The 16,465-nt window shown below is 41.8% G+C and overlaps 1 protein-coding gene across 1 annotated transcript in view; it reads right to left on the bottom strand.

Annotated features, from left to right (window-relative positions):
* MBOAT1 (membrane bound glycerophospholipid O-acyltransferase 1) overlaps positions 1–15,879 on the bottom strand; it is a gene marked incomplete at both ends in the record, with an annotated part of 56,016 nt that extends 40,137 nt beyond the window's left edge. The window contains one exon of the mRNA XM_080340575.1: positions 15,790–15,879. Coding sequence (XP_080196701.1) covers positions 15,790–15,879 — 90 coding nt within the window. The remainder of the gene's footprint in view (positions 1–15,789) is intronic.
* Positions 15,880–16,465: the final 586 nt, after the last annotated feature.

Genomic DNA, 16,465 nt, shown 5'->3' with positions numbered 1-16,465 from the left:
TAAAATCAAACCAGCTGGAGCCTTTAGTCATTCAGGTGTGGTTCTTTTTAAACCAGAATGCCTTCAGGTTTTTAGGAAAGCTGCTTCATTTCTTCAGCCTACTTAGCAATGAAGTAGAGTGCTAATCACCGTACCTTTAAACCAAGAAAAGTACTTTAAAAATAATAATTTGATATACTTCTGTGCAGGGATACTATCACATGGTATAACATGTCAGACATGTCTAGAGGCAAAACTACAGCCAGAAGGTCAGAGTATAGAAAATATTTCAATAAGAAAAAAGAGGAGTGAAATGCTGTTATCCAAATGGGAATTTTTACAGGAAAATAAATAAATAAATAAATAAATAAAATAAAACAAAACACAAACACCAGGACTACCAGTCTTGCTTTTCCAAAGGCTTCCAAAGGAAGTAGAAAGTCATTGGGATCTTGTACTTCTCAAAGGAAAGATGGCATAGCGTACTGTCCAACCTCTTTGCTTATGCGCAGATTCATACTGATGCAGGAGAAACAGACTGACCTTATCATGGCATTACTTCATCACTCCAGCTCTTCTCACAGGGTCCGCTCAGAAGATCTGATTTAAGCTTATGTAAAGTTAGGAGACAGACGCTGAAGTGAAAATGAACAGAAACAAGGAAAACAACCACAGGAGAATAAAACAACAAAGCAGAGACCTGAGTGCCTGCAAAGCCTCCTCTGAAAGTCCCTAGAGCTCCAGGAACCTCCCCTGTGTTAAGGACATCACAGCACTGGTTCTCACCTTTCTTCGCCACCTGTAGGGCTCAGGCAAATAACTGGAGCTTGGATCCTTAGTTTTCATAATCATCCACTAAATACAACAGTTACCTATCTTTTTCCCAGAAATTATTTATTGAATAATAGATATTGTTCCCCACTGGTCTTTCAGACCTGGTGAGCACTTCCAAACCTCAAACTATTTTCACATAACCTCTCAAGAGCATTCCTCAACTCCTGCTCTCCAACACTGTCACCTCGCCCACCACAGACAGAGGGTCAGCAACACAAAAGAAGCAGGAATGAGACAGGTTTCATCAGCTGTGATTCAGCTCAAGTTCACCAGCCTCAAGCACTAACTGCACCATAAATTTCTATTTGTTTTCTACTTTTGTATTCTTCAATAAACAACTTCAAAGTAGCAGTAGCAAGAGTAGCATCAACACAGATACGCATTTTTCCCCCAGATTTAAAGGTTAAATTAAAAAAAAAAAAATGAGAACACAGCACAACACAGCAAGTCACCTTTTCACTTTGGCTATGTAATTGATCTAAGTACATAGTTGATTTATTCAAAGTGCAAAGAAGGAAGACAATACAGATAAATGTATGTATACCCAGACACCCTGTTGGCACATCTTTCTATGTCTTCAGTGTAAATTATATTCCTCAAATACCAATGGAAGTTGCATGAATGTAGGAATGGCAAGATCCTTATAGCAATGTTTCTGAAGTCTCAATTCAGAAACACACTTAACTTTCAGGCCAGATGAAAGCCTTGCGCCTGCACACATTCACCAATTTAAAAATAAAACAGTAGGCTTAAAGTGCAATCCTTCACTTGAATGGGAACTGGCACATCTAAAATAACTTGCCACATTATTGCTGTTGCAATGTCTGTGCAATTCTATTTTCAGTTCCTTTTCTATACAAAAAAGTGTCAGTGGTCTTTAAAAATACTCACCAATACAAATAGAACAGTTTTGTTCCCATTATCTCAGTGATATCCCAGTAAATGCACACAACAGAAAGAAACAAGCATCACTAAGGCGAAAAAAGTGTCAGCTTCACAAGTTATTTTAAACCAAAAGAAAGCTGGGCTTTTTTTCCCCCATGTAGAAACTGTCAGCACTGTGTTAAATTTAGGCACATTATCCTTGGAATTAAGTGAGTTTATCGAAGACTAAACCTTTCAGACATCTCAATGGTGTTATATAAGAATTTATTAGGCCCTTACACATCAAAAGTCTGGAACATCCTGTATTTAAACGCTCAGTCATCCCCATAGTAACTTAAAGCAAGGGCACTGTAAAAATTAGTATATTAGGACATGCTTTAAAAATTTATGCAAGAACTTTGCTAGAGGAAGAGGTCCTGACATCAATGCCTGAGCTAGTCCACCTAAATTTATTTTATTGTCAATGTAGACAAAAGGCAATTCTAGGTTGCAATTTATCTAATCCTAACATACGAGTCTAAAACAGGTACTTCTGCTATAAGAGTAATCTAGACGAGTAAGTTTACATACAGAAACGTACACTGCAGACTTACAAAGATGAACAGTAGCCATACTACATGCATTAACCTTAACAGAAGTAAAAAGACGTCTCTGGACTGTGAAACTGAGTTTCCATTTAGTTGCAAGAGATGAATTTTTTTTTTAAATGACCCACAGTTCCTGGCGCTCCACTTTTTTGGTTTACCACTTAAAAACAGCTTAAAATGCTATGATATTCCAGCAGCTGGTATTCTGCAATAAACTAGGCCCACTTCAAGTGCCTGAAATAGAGCTGGAGGGGATGGTGGGGGAAACTGCCAATCAGGAGGCACTCTGAAAAAAAAAAATCTACTAGTATATCTACTGGCAGATATGTGTAGAAGAGTTTTAGGGTAACAATGTTCCTACGCGATGGGTGTAGTCAAATGCACCCAGTTTCCTGTTTCCGCAAGCAGGTGCTGCAAACCTCAGTTCCTCCTGTCCTCTTCCTTGTCTAAGCAGTTTTGCAGCTCCAAAACACCCAGTAACAGCACTTCCAGAAGAAGGGAAGGAAAACTCTTGTGAACAACAAAGAAAATGCTTTCAGTTGAGCTTAACAACATCACATCAGGGTACATCGACACGGAGAGCTGAAGACTGATGTTCTTTTGCCCATGCTCCAACCCTGCAAAATATGGGGCACAGATCTCAGGGAGCCACCATACCTTTTCCAACACTGCAGAGCCAAAGAATTTGCTCAAAGAGGTACAGAAAACATTCCCAGCTACCTTTCAACATGGCACTTCCTCACAGGCAGAAGAGACTACAGAAAATTTTTTGGGAAGCCATCAGTAAGGGCCATGGCAAATCTGCAGTAAATCTGCTCAGCTCTGGATCCCCAAGAAGGAAGGAGTTTTCCACCTTCCTTTAGCACCACTGCCTAGGTGTTCCCATCTCTCCTCGGCCAGGTCATACAGAATTAAATCAACTGCAAAACACTTTATTCTAGAACTGATTTTCAGTCAGCTCAACCTGTGCAGATGCACAACTGAGAGTTTTTTCACCAAGAGAAGAAAAAGGAACGTGGCACAAGGCGGGGAATATATGTAGAACCACCTTTTTTAGTAGTAAGCTCTAGTCAGAGCCATTTATTTGGCTGGGAAATCAGATTTTCAGATTGTTTAGGGCAATTGTCTTTGCAAACATAACAGTAACTCTCTTTATTTCTGTAAATAATGAAAACTTTCTATTCTGCACTTGCTTGCAGAGTCCTTCATTTTCACCGTGGCCCTTGATTCTGCTGGTAAGCACATTTTCTAGATAGCTTTTTCTTCATTTTTTAGCCTGTTTATAAAGAGCTGTGTATGGTGGTTTTGTTTTGGTTATAGTTTGCTTGTTTGTTTGTTTTTCAATTCAAACACAATTATCTTAGTTACTACAACAGTAACTGTAAAGAATTAGCAAGCCTCCATAACTGTCAACTTCAGATACTCACTTTCACAATCCTGAGATTTCACAGCCATGAAATATTGTTCTTCCCTATTGTTCTACAGTTTAAAAGTAAAATTATTGCTCTGTGCTGTTTAATATAAGATCTGTTTATCTAACCTTCATTCATGTGGCCTGCAGACCTATTTTTAATCCCTTCAGAACTCTGGCAGGAAGAGAAGCCACCATTAAAACATGTACAGCAACAATATCCTGTTGTGGCTGGTTTTTCCTTCCTTATTTCTGCTTAGAGTTTGCAGCACACTCACTTTATGTTCATTTATTTTGGATCTTGAACTATGCAAGAAGACGAACACAGCCTCAGCTGTTTAGTCATGCCTGTGTTACAAGCACCTTACATCTACAGCAAATATCTCTGGAAGCAGAACTTCGGAGCATGTCTAATTTTAGATGCTCAACTTCAGACACTATTGAAAACAAGTAACTTGGGGATGGCAAGTGCTCAGGATTTTATGCAAGTAAAACATTTCAACTGCCACTAAACTGAAGTATCTGGAAATCATTAGTACCTTCACAAAAAGTCATGCCCTGAATGAATTCCACGGGTTATCCCCTCAAAAAAAAACCTAAAAAATCCTTGTTTTCAAACTTAGCAACCAAATCAAAACAAAAACTAACAGGAAAACACACAGCATGAGCAAGTGTCAGTTGGTGCATAAGCATAATGAAACGTAAAGTAAACAATAAAAAAAGAAGAGGTACTTAGATTCTGCTATAAATTAATTTCATTTGCACTACAGTATATTTGAGGAAAAAAAATATTTCATTTCCTTCCTTCATTAAAAGCATGCTGCCTTCTTTATATATCCCCCGCTAGAGTTCCATGCTTCTATTTGCATACAGTACATCAGAACTTTGGGTTACAACACTGATATTTTCCAAAGATAACTGCCATATCAGGAGGAAAAAAAAACCCACCCACGTTTGCATTACTTAGCCACAGTATTACATTTTTCCCCAGGCGTATTCTTGCCATGCTTATGAGTCAGCAATAGCAGAAACTTGACTTGCTTTCCTTTACAAAGGACAGCAATCATAATGCAACAAGACTAAGTCTCATTTTTTCCCCTTTAACAGTGCGGAAAAAAAAAAAAAAAAAGAAAAGAATGCAGTTACATTTTAGAATTATTAAAGTGATGCTCCTACTATGCAGTGTCAGGCAATTTATTGTCCAAGAAACAAAGTACAGCAACAAAATTCCAGAAACTCCAAGTAAGCCTTTCTCAAAATACCCTACGAACTTGAACATAATCAGGGAAAAGAAATTCAACAGTCCTTTAAGTTGCATAAATAATTATAACTTCCCTTTCAAACATGCCCTTTACACCTAAATCCTAAAAAAAAAAAAAAAAAAAGCTTTAAAAGAACTAGGACATTGCATGATCTACACAGCTGGCTTTCAAAATTTATTTCTATCTCTCTTCCTGTCGCAAGGTTTTATACCACTAACATCTGGCTATCTCAGAAGCACTTTGAGAAAGCATTTCAGGTTTGATTTTTAGCATACTTAATATATCTCAAAATGCAGATGGACTTTTTCCCACCATTGCTGTAGCACTGAAAACAGCATGTGGAGGCGTATGACTTTTCCTGACGCTGGAAGGCACCTGAGCAAAGCGCAGCACGTATTTTATACAGGACGAGAGAGAGGAGACTTGGAAAGGGATGACCAGGGTCCCCACTGACTGCTCAAAGCCTCTCCAGGGCACAAGCCAGTAGTTTCACCTGCTAGCATATAAAGGAGAGCACCGTCTCACAGGCAGAAATAGCAAAGGCAATTGCAAAGACCTGATTCTAGGGAACACAGGGAACAGAGGAGCATTTGCTGTTTAGGGTCTTCCCTAGTGGTCTGGTACATTGCCCTCATTAGTGACTATGCTCAAACACTGAAGTGTCAGAGAAAAAAGAAAAAGAGGAGGCAGATAGGGAATCAATTTTCTCTCAGTAATTCTTTAATCCCTGATTCAAGTCTATCCAGGCCAAAACAACAGGAAGCCTGACTGAGATAGTTAGACAATTGAGGTAATGGTGCACGTAAAATTGTATGACTGATAAACAGTTAGATAACAGACTACTGATCAGCATGTCAGAACCCTATCAAAGCATGAAGGCAGACTACACCAGACACCTGCTGATGTGGTCTCTTCTAAGAGAATATGCAGATCACCAAACCCTCAAATACAGTATTAAAGATATGCAACATGAACTGAACAGAGATATGGACAAAAAGAAAAACAAACAACAAAAAAGACAACAGTTAAAAATCAGAAGAGACAGTAAGCAGATAATCAGGAGGAAAATAAATTGCAAAGCATATAAAGGGCCAGTTCCTTCCTCTATAAACTAACAGAATGACAGCTGCAGCTTGGGTTCTCTTTAAGTAGGATGCTGAAAAAGTGACCACTCTTGAGCAGTGGCTGATCTTCCCTACAGAGATCTGCTGCGTCCTGCTCTATCACCATGTGAAGAAACTCAAGCGATAAACCCAGTGTTGAGCCAAGCCCTGGGAGGGGATGACGACTCTGGCAGACCCATTCACCCATAATGGGAGCAGCCATGCTCGGGAGTGCCAGCAGCAACTCGGGATCCCAAAAACATGAGCCACACCAGAGGCAGAGCTGTCAGAAACCAGTGCCTGCAGAGAGTATAGGGCCTGAAAGGAGCTGGCAAAAGAATGTGTATTTCCAAAAGCTTTTGCTTTTAAGCTATTAAGTATCTTACTCTGGATACTCATGTTTTTCATGTAAACATCCAAGTCCTCGCTGGCTCTGGCCAAGTTCTTGGCCTTAGCAGCCTTCTGTTGAAATGGGTGTCACAGTCCACTTCTGGACTGCATGAAAAAGACTTTCACTTTAATCACTGTTAAATCTACAGCCTTCCAATGTTATCACATTTTCCTCTTCATATGGAGAAACACTGTGAGACAGAAGGGAAGAAGTCCTAGCCCCATCTCATTTATGCTGCTCGCATATATTTTCACCATGATCTCTCTTTAACAGTCACATTCCGAAAGCAAATAACCCAATTCCTTCACTTTGCTTTTGCATGTTTAAGAAGTCTACCTTGTAATTTTTTCTCTTTTATCTTGTTCATATTTTAATTTCAGTTTCATGGCAAAGAACAGCTACAGTCATCTTTCAATTGACTACAACAACTACAATGAGACAGAAACATAATTATGTCACCCATTTCCCTCTGTCCTGGACCATCCTTTGTTCTAATTGTCACTTTATTTGCTGGTTAGCATCAGCAAAACGTCTCTAAAAGTTTCTTTTTCCAAACTGTTGAGCCCATTTCCCTCTCTGCAATGTCACATTTGCAATTGCACACTAGCGCCCTAGCAGAGAAGTAGCAAAAAAGGTAACACAAAATTAAAGTTAAGTTCTCAAAAACACGAACGTTTCCTCTCTCTCAAGTCTATCACATTTCACAATATACCACAGCAATATGCCTACCCTTTCAACATACTTATATAAAATAGGAACTGAATGCAGTGTTATTGTTGCTGTGGCAACTAGACCACAATTTTTTGCCTCAAGAGAGTTAGCATGAGCACAAACATACACACAATGCCATAAACAGCTGTGGGTGCTATCAGTGCCTACCAACTCACTGTGGATGTGTAATGCTGCCACCAAAAACTGGATTTAACTCAAGGATTAAGCCTTTTAATTTCCAGTCACTGTCTCCAAACCATTTGTATAAACTTGTTTTTCCTCACCTTCAATACAGCATAGTTGACAAAACATCTTGAGAATCCCTGCCATATAAGAAGTATAAATATAAGACAAGTTAAACTTTTCTTGTAAGTGAACAAAGTGATTTTAAAAATCTCTCAAATAGGTACATAATTGATCTATCAGCTGGAATTTGCTGGTGTAAATACTTGCTGCAAACCTCAGCAGTCAGTGATTTGAACCTGCCCTCTGTGTGTGCACACACGAGATAAATAAAGTCAATACAGTCCTACTCTTTAACACTCCCTTACACTGATAAGAGAAAAAAACCTACTTTCACCACTTTATAATGTCATTTAAGCTATGTGTGAGAGTTAATAATTAAATCTTTCCTACTCAGTAGTCCTTTAAAAAAAAAAAAAAAAGAAAAGAAAAGTTTAAAATAAAGCACAAGCATGAAAACAAGCATAGAAGTTATTTGAGAAATGTTGGGAGCACGGGATCCTCAAATGTCTTGATTTTTGCCTTGTCATTTTGTGTTCCCCATTCCTGCCCTATCTGCACACCAGTGCCAAACTGCACTTGAACAAGAAACCACAGATGAAGAAATTGCTCAAGTCCAATTAGAGCTTTTGTCAGAAGACTAGGGCCCATAAAAGAAGCAAATGCTCAGCCTGTGCATGACAACCAGCAGCTGACATTTCTCTCTTGGCCTGAAATTGTTATTTCATTTTTGAATATTCTGCATGCAATTCAGAAGACTGATCTAAAGGAGTATTTTCCCTCCCAGAAGTCCCCAGCCTGACTCACCCACTGAACTGGAAGAATGCAGAATATAATCTGATACTGATCAATAATTTTTAAAATTGCTATTCCGTATGATTGACAGATTTTTGTCTGGGATTTACCAGGCAGATACACACACTCAGGTGTATCTGCCCTTTTCATAAGTCATCTAGGTAAGTAGCTCACATGCTTTCAGACAGCATCCCACCCACTATGCTGCTGAGTTTATTCACATGAGGTCACCACAAAATTCCCATTATCCAGTCACAAAATCACCCAGGAATACCAGAAAAATGTTGAGAGTGCTCACATCCCACCTGGATAAAACATCCAGAGAAAGAGAAACCAAGGCTGAAGAATTGTTCTAATCTTTAGTGTTTGTTTTGTCTAGGACCAAATAGCATAGTAACAGTACTCCTATAGGCAAACAGACTAACTTTTCTTCTAGTTTTCAGAGTAATGACTACAATTTGCTGTTTAAAAAAGAAAAGAAAAAAAAATCCAAGAATCCAAGTTGGTAAAGCTGTCTAGTCAATCTTTTGAATTTTGAGTTAAATTATTTTTCATTGGGTATTTTTCAAAACCTTACAGAGGAAATGACTGAGAACAAACTCTGAGAATATTTTAGTCTTTTGATTCAAAAATAAGTTTAGAAATTTTGTTTTCTCATATTGAGATTTCTGGGGGGTTTTTGTTCTTTTTTTTTTTTTTTTAGGGGGTGTTTGGTTTGTTTTTTTGTTTTGGTTGGGCTTTGTTTTGTTGTGTTTTGGGTTTTGGGGGTGTTGTTTGGGGTTGGGGAGGGGGGAGGGGGGGGTGGGTTTTTTTTTTTTTCTAGCCTGAAATGTTCATATCACGAGGGGAGCCCAAAATTATTTCCCACCCAGCTCCACTAAGGATGCAATATAGTGTAAGTAGCCAAAAAAAAAAAAAGTTTACGTCAGTAACTATTGCTTGTGCTTTTGTTTTTGACTTGGTGCTCACCTAGGATTCTGTAAAAGCTGTTTAAAATGCCTTACGCCAGGAAAAAAAAACTCTGGTGAAAATGAACTTTTCCAATAAAGACTGTAAGAAGGGACACCGGTCAAATCACACTGTGCCCTGGTGAGGGATCACCCAAAAGGTTTCCCCTTGGTCATTTTTCTACAGGTGCCGTTCTCCTTGTTGGTAGCGGGTAGACAGATTGACCCAGCTGAGCCCCATGCAGAACAGACTGGATTCCACACTGTTGGAAGTGACCAAACAAGCCTGACCAGTGCTGTGCTCTGAAGAAATCACCAACTGAACGTCAGAGATGTCTGCCATGCCTATCTTAGCTAGCGATGTGCTGCAGCAGAAGCAGGTCTGAAAAGCAAAACAGCTGAGAATGAGGACCCTACTACGTTCATGTGACTTGTCTGGAGGGTCTCGCTTCAGAGGAGCTGAACTCTGGTGCTGTGTGTCCTTCTGCAGGCCCCTGAGGTGCATCCTTCAGCTTCGCATCCTCAGAGAGCAACCCTGCACAGATGCTCTGGGGCCAGTTCAACATAGCAAGTGTGCTAAGTGGGCACAGTCAGGAGATTTGATCCCAAAGTACACTCCTGATCCAAACTACATGTCAACATAAATGCTCCCACTATCAGCAAACGACAATAGAAATTTGCACATCAGACTGTACTTTTAAGACCAAGCCTGGGTTTCTGGAAGCTGTCCTTAAGTACCTTCACTAGACTACCAGAGCATCCAGAAGATGGGGTTTGGTGGCCTCAAGGTTGCCTGTAGCTTCTACGCCACGTACAGAGGGATTTTTTTCACTCCAAAGAGTGAGTCCCTTGACATCAGATTTTTTTACTTGATTTTGGACAAGTACAGATGGCCAGATCTACCTCTGTGCTGATGCCAAGCCCAGCGTTGTGGCCTCCCCTGCCCAGGGATTACCAGCACCACTCGCAGTTTGGCAAGTCTGCCTCGAGCGCTGCCCATTCTCAGGAACTGTAACAGCAGACAAGGAGCAGCCAGGGCACTAAATACCATGTCAGGCTGGCCAACGCACAGTAAATCCTGAGTATCGGGGGCTCCCCTGAAAATACAGAGCCATCTCTGTGCTTCGTGTCTAGGCCCCCTAGGCTGGAGCCCAAGAGTTTTTGTCACTACTTAATATTGTCTCAAAATAGCTTCAGAGCACCACTAAATCAGTGCTGGTATGATTAATGTGCAGGGAAGGTTTCAGGAAACTTTATGCAGCACTTGAACATTTTTTTTTTTCCAGATCTCGTTTAACACCAATGAGAAGGAAAGTGCTTAAACGGGGGAAAAATGCAAGTCGCTGAATCCAGTTGCACTTTCGTCTTTTGCCAAATGAAAAACTTAATAGGACAGACTTTGTTTTCAAGGTATGAAGGGATGTGGAAATATTTACACCCGTAGTATCGAGATATCAGTCATGAGGTTCAAGAATGCAGTGCTAAACTGGGTGAGAACATGTTGAAAAAGGCAGCACATTTCCAAGGCAGAGGAAAACATGTATTATTGCAAATGTTTGTAACAGCTGACCTGAACAGCAAGAAATGCTTTGGAGATGACCTTAGTCTTTGGAAAATACTACATGACTGTCTCAGGAACATGCAGAATCCCGGGTCCTACACAAACAGGCGCAACAAATTAGAGAGTGGATTTGCCCTAAAGGCACAAAAAAGCCATGCAGCTTATGAGCGCTAGGAATTGCCCTGCTTGTAGGTACCTGTTTAACTGGGGACCCAAAACAGCGTTAGCAAGGCTATGCCTCTGTTCTTTAGATCAAGTGCTATGTCCCTCATGGCATTAGTAATAGTAAAATAGTAATAGTAAAAAGCCAATGATTTCTTTTAAGGACAAGAGTTTTACAAAATCTGGGTACTCAAAAGTCAGAAAATATCAAAATTAAAGTTGATTTTGGCAATCTAAGTAATATCTCTAAGTGTATTTTAAGATGTTGATTTCAAATTTCATTTTTGCTTGCTGTTTCTCAAATAACTAAAAGTTACACAGCTTTACTTTTTGCAGTTGAAAGTGTCAGGCAGGGAGGCATTAAATCTGACAAGTACTGCTGGAATTCAAAATGAAAACATACAATTTTCAATTGCAAAATGACTGCATTAGGAAATTAAAACGTGCATAGTTCATACCAAACATGGACAGTTGTTTCTGTTGCCTCAGAGTAACTCTTTCCAGGTAAAAATCAGATTATTAACCCCACTTATGTCTTTACTGAATTTCCATCTTCATTCCTCTCTTTCCAATACTCAGCAAATTACATTTCTTCCTCCACATTACATCTTCTAATGCCTCTACTGACAACTGTTACAGGAACCTCAAAGTTCCCAGACTAAGTCTGTTGAGTTCCTAGAACGTTCATTTTTTATTTTGCTTTTCACTGTCCAAAAAGTGGATTAAAGAGTCATGCAGAGAGCCTTGGAACTAACAAATCTGCTGACTACCTAAACCAGAAAGCGTAGAAGCAAAACTGAAGCTGGACTGCAAAAAAGCTGGAAAACATTAAATTTAACAAAACCATCCTGATTTTGGGATGAGAATTCATGTTGATTTTTGTAAAAGTGAAATATATGTATATACACATACTTTTCTCTGCTTTCTCCATTTTAAACAAAATCACCAGTACACTTTGGGCAGAGAGCTATTCAAGCTCAAGGAACAGTGGGAAGACATTTCTAATACTTCAACTATCCCAAGACTCAGAGGCATGTTCCACAGTCCCCCTACAGAGTTAGCATTTTATTTAAACTGCTGCCAAAACATAAATATGCAGACTAGCTCCAATGAAAGGATTAAAATGAAAAATAAGGCATACAACTGGTGGCCAAAGCATCCAAAATTAAGTTCAAATGCACATTTTTTTTCCCCTTTGGAGAAACACGGCTAGCCTCATCAATGAAAATGCTGAGGTTAAAATCCCTCTGATATAAACACAAAAGGATGCTTTTACATTTTTTTGAGAGAGTCTCCTTGAATACAGAGTGTATTTCCCTGAAAGCCAACACACTGTCTGACACAGGTCAGGGTGAGGACCATTAAATGTAAGGTTTGTTGTACAGAAGTTGAAGTTTTGCATTTGGGCTGCTACTTCTGCCTAGAGTTTAGGAAGGCATGATAAAACTATATATAGATAAAAAATGCCATTAAAATTACTTCTAATATACCTTTATTGAGCATATTTATTTCTTCACTGCATTTATACACATGTGAACTGTTTTTAGAGAAATTACACTATTAAAAGTTTAGCATTTAACTTCCCATACCTCATTGAGTTATGGTAGAGGATGATGTCCCAAAATGGTGACTTAGGTGACTATGGTCACTAATGGTGACTATGACAAAAAAAGTATATCCTTTGCCAAAAGTTACTGTATAAGCATACTAGAGAGATGATGTTCCAGAATCAGTGATTTGAGGCATACATAATAAGGAAAAAAAAAACAATAACAAAAACCCACACCAAAACTCTTTTCCAAATGTTGTTGGAGGTGTGTCATTGACCTAGCCAGATATTTTTAGAACATAAGTCAGCTAAACTTCAAAGTCTGCTTTCCTGGGATATGAGGATGAATTGAACACAGGCAGTCTTTTCATCCTCTTTCAAGCTCATTAATCTTGTTACTGAATATAGCACTGCTTAAAAAATAATATTTCAATGCGAAATTCAAAGATAAATCATCCATTAAAGAGATATGCAAATACTCAGAGACATCAGCATTATTTTAGCATCTAAAGCAGAAAACATTGCCACGTTCTCACTCAGTACACTATCTACTAAATAAAATGTGAACAGTGTGCCAGGTAAACAGCGCAGCTAGCAATTGCACCCTCTAATTCTGCACTGGTTTTAAACCTAGGGTGTAGCTTTTCAAAATGAAGAAAACAATCTATGTGAGAAATGAAATTTTCATATTCATCCATACTTCCCATAGTGAGTGATACAATAGCTGCTTATTAGATGACAAAACATTTGCCACCTACCATTGCTACAGCTTTTTTGCCACTGCTATTAAAGATTATTATAACAATTATTCCTTCAATTTTTCAGACCTCCAGCCCAACTTGTTTTCTGGTCTCTCTCATAGACTGAAGTCAGCGCAGACCTCATGGAAAACCATCTCTACTGAAAAAAGGGACAAGTCCTCTGCACTTAGTGTAGACCAGACACTCACAGCACTCCACCTGTGCACCTTTGTCTCTTGCTCTCTGGGCATTTCTCGGCATTTTTGAAGGCTTGGGGCCAGCCATGGGGAACTGCCAGCCACACGGACCGGAGGGACGTTTATTAATACATTGTCATCATTCAACAGGCCAAGCATGATGATGCTGACATACAGTGACAACCCAGAGATTACCTCCCCTGTTGCAGCCTAGCCACTGAGTGGAAGGCACAGAGAGCCTGTTAACATTGCAATAAGGGATTTGTTCAGGAACCAGTCCCTGTTAGATGCCAGATTAGTATCTAGCAAAATACTCTTTTCATAAGCAGAGCTCTGTTCTGCACAGAGGACCAAGTGAACTATTATTTTCCCACTCAGCAAAAGTCTTCTCATTCGAATGAAGGTGGTAACCAACCCACCTGGCAAAAGAGCTCCTGCTTAGCGAAAGCGTTGAAAGTGTATTAGCACAGGGGCTCAGAGTCGGAACTCACGTGATTTGAGACAATGGTGGTGGCACAACGTTTGCATGTAGTGATCTGGTTATTTCCTACTTCAGGGCAGCAGAAATCTCTGGTGCTCGTCATGGTCTGGCACATTGCCGTGCAGCAAGAGGAGTGAGGGAGAATTTTTTAAATGATTGATAGAATAATCTCACAGGGATAATTAAGCAGTATCCTGGGGGAGGAGGGCAATTTTCAGCTGAGGAAAGCTGCATTTCAGAACAACTATGCTGCAATTCTGTGAGGAACCCCAGCAAGGGGGCTCTGTGCTGCTGGAGCCAGCAGGGTCATTTGCAGGGACAGCACCTATGCCTGTATACCTGCTCACACAGCTACATCACCTCCCCTGCTTACTGGTGTGAGCTCAAGATGCAAACCACCAGGTACATAGGTCCCCACCATCAGCACCCATGAGACCAGGACCCTGGGACAAACACAGCACATAACCAGACTCAGCGAAGCATCCTCAGGCCTGGAAGAGCATGGGGAGAATTTGTATTTGTATCACCTTGGCTGAACAGAAGGACAAGTTTTAGAAAGAAAAAGTGTAGTCTGTCACGTATTCATTGTTTGGTCACCCAATCAGCCTAATACCATACGTGTACCATACTGTCACAAACAAGCTGGAACATTAAACATTCGCTATTCCTGGTTTCTTTGGTGTTCCCATATTCATCAATCGTGGCACAGAATACCTCAAAAAAGAAGCTATTGCTATTCATGCACCTTCTCCTAAATTATAGTACTAGCTTATATTAGGCCTTTATTGTTTGACTGTTTTAGTGTTGAGCAATAGGTCTCTCTTTTTTTGCATCAAAAACTGTTTTCTGTTAAAAAAGGGAAAACTGACATGGTTAGATGTAGGAGTTTAAGATTTAAAATAGTATATTTCTTACTAAACTTCAAAAACAAACAGTAGTAAAAAATGACACATAGTGCCAGCCACTCTGCAAACAGAAGAGAGCAAATAAATCTCAATGTTCTGTTGATTTTTACCAGCACATCTCTGCCACCCTGTTTTCTTAAAGCACAGCTCAGCCTCCTAGTTGAGTTTGGTGGAGGCTTTTTTTGGTCATCAAAAAGTTCCAGATCTAACTTCCTTGTTGCTGAAAGAATGCAGGAAGGCAGCAGGTGCACGCAGGCTTGAGAGACAATAAAAGGTGGAGGTGGGGAAGCGACATTTTCTGCCTGCTGGGAATCAGTTTAACTAGGAGCCTATAAACAACCAGACAATACTGCTGCTAAAGGTATGGTATGCTGTTAAGCATTTTACACAAATTTGTTCGCCGGTAAGACCACTTTCTCACATGCATGCCTGTGCATTTCACGTACCTCCATACATGCGCTTTGCCAGTTCCATCAAGCACCTGTACCAGGCTGAAAGAAACTTCTGTGCCAGAAAAGACTTCTGTGACAGATCTGTAGCCACAAAAGCAGTGCCTCCTGATGCAATGATTTTTCTGGACAACACATTGCATCCACCTTCCTGCACTGTGCATGTTCCCAAGCCGATGAGCAGAGGTGGGCGAGCACTTGAACTACTGAAGCATTTCAAACTTTGCCGCAGTTAGCTCAACATCGTGACTTACAGCATCCAGCAGCAGTAGCGACTTTTCGCAAGAGCACGGAAAGCGCCGGGTATTGCCGGGAAAAATAAAGGGCTTTCGCTGTACATCAACCCGCCGGCTCGCCACAGCTGCACGGCTCAACCCGACCCCGCCGAGCGCTTTCCCTGCGCCGAAACCCGTTTCTACCCCAAAGTTTTCCGCGGGGGACGATGCCTCCGCGATGCACCTCCCGGGCCCGCTGGCAGACGCGAGGCGTGACAGCGACGGGCTGTTCGGGTCACTGACAGAGAAGCCCACTCGCTCCCAGGAGACCCGCCGCCTCAGCACACATGCGACAACCCCCCGCCCCGGCGGGCAGCCTCACCTGGTCCAGCGGGATGCCCAGCAGCTCGCTCAGCGGGTGTAGCAAGGTGGAGCCGGTGGTGCGGTGCGGGGCGCCGGGCGGCTCGGCCATGCTGCATCCCCCCCCCCGGCTTCCGACCACCCGCAGCCCGCGCACACCTGCGCGCACCCCTCGCGCACCGCGCCGCACCGCACCGCACCGCACCGCTCCGCTCCGCGCACGCCGGCCGCCGCCCCGCCGTGCCGGCCGCCGGGCCGCAGGGGGCGCTCGGCGGGGCGGGGCCGCCGCCAACGGCCGGGGGCGGAGCGGGCGCTGGCCGGGCCCTGCGGGCAGGGAGAGGGGAGCCGCCGTTTCTCGCCATCGCCGGCGCCTGAGCTGTCGCCTCTCGTAGTCTCCGCGGGAAAGCGGGGCGCAGGCAGTTCAGCCTGCTCGTAGCGGTAGTCCGTTATAACGGCCGGCTGCGAATTTGAAGGGCAGTTGCTTCGTCCTCATGGAGTTTTCACACCCTGTTCCCCCGTGTTTGTTTCGGAAAAGAAAAACATCCTGCGCATCCCCTCCCGGGGGTCCCTCAGTCCGCTCCCGGGCCGGGTGAGGGTCCGGCCGGTGAAAGCCTTGGTGGCGGTGCCCGGAGTGGAGCACGTACGGGGCTTTGACGCGGGTGGCTAGCGAAGGCGCGCTGAGCGTGTCGTGGCGCCTA

Source organism: Nesoenas mayeri, assembly GCF_963082525.1.
Source record: "Nesoenas mayeri genome assembly, chromosome: 2".
NCBI lineage: Eukaryota > Metazoa > Chordata > Aves > Columbiformes > Columbidae > Nesoenas > Nesoenas mayeri.
The sequence above is the reverse complement of the archived record's forward strand: the minus strand, read 5'-3'. Positions and strand labels throughout refer to the sequence as shown.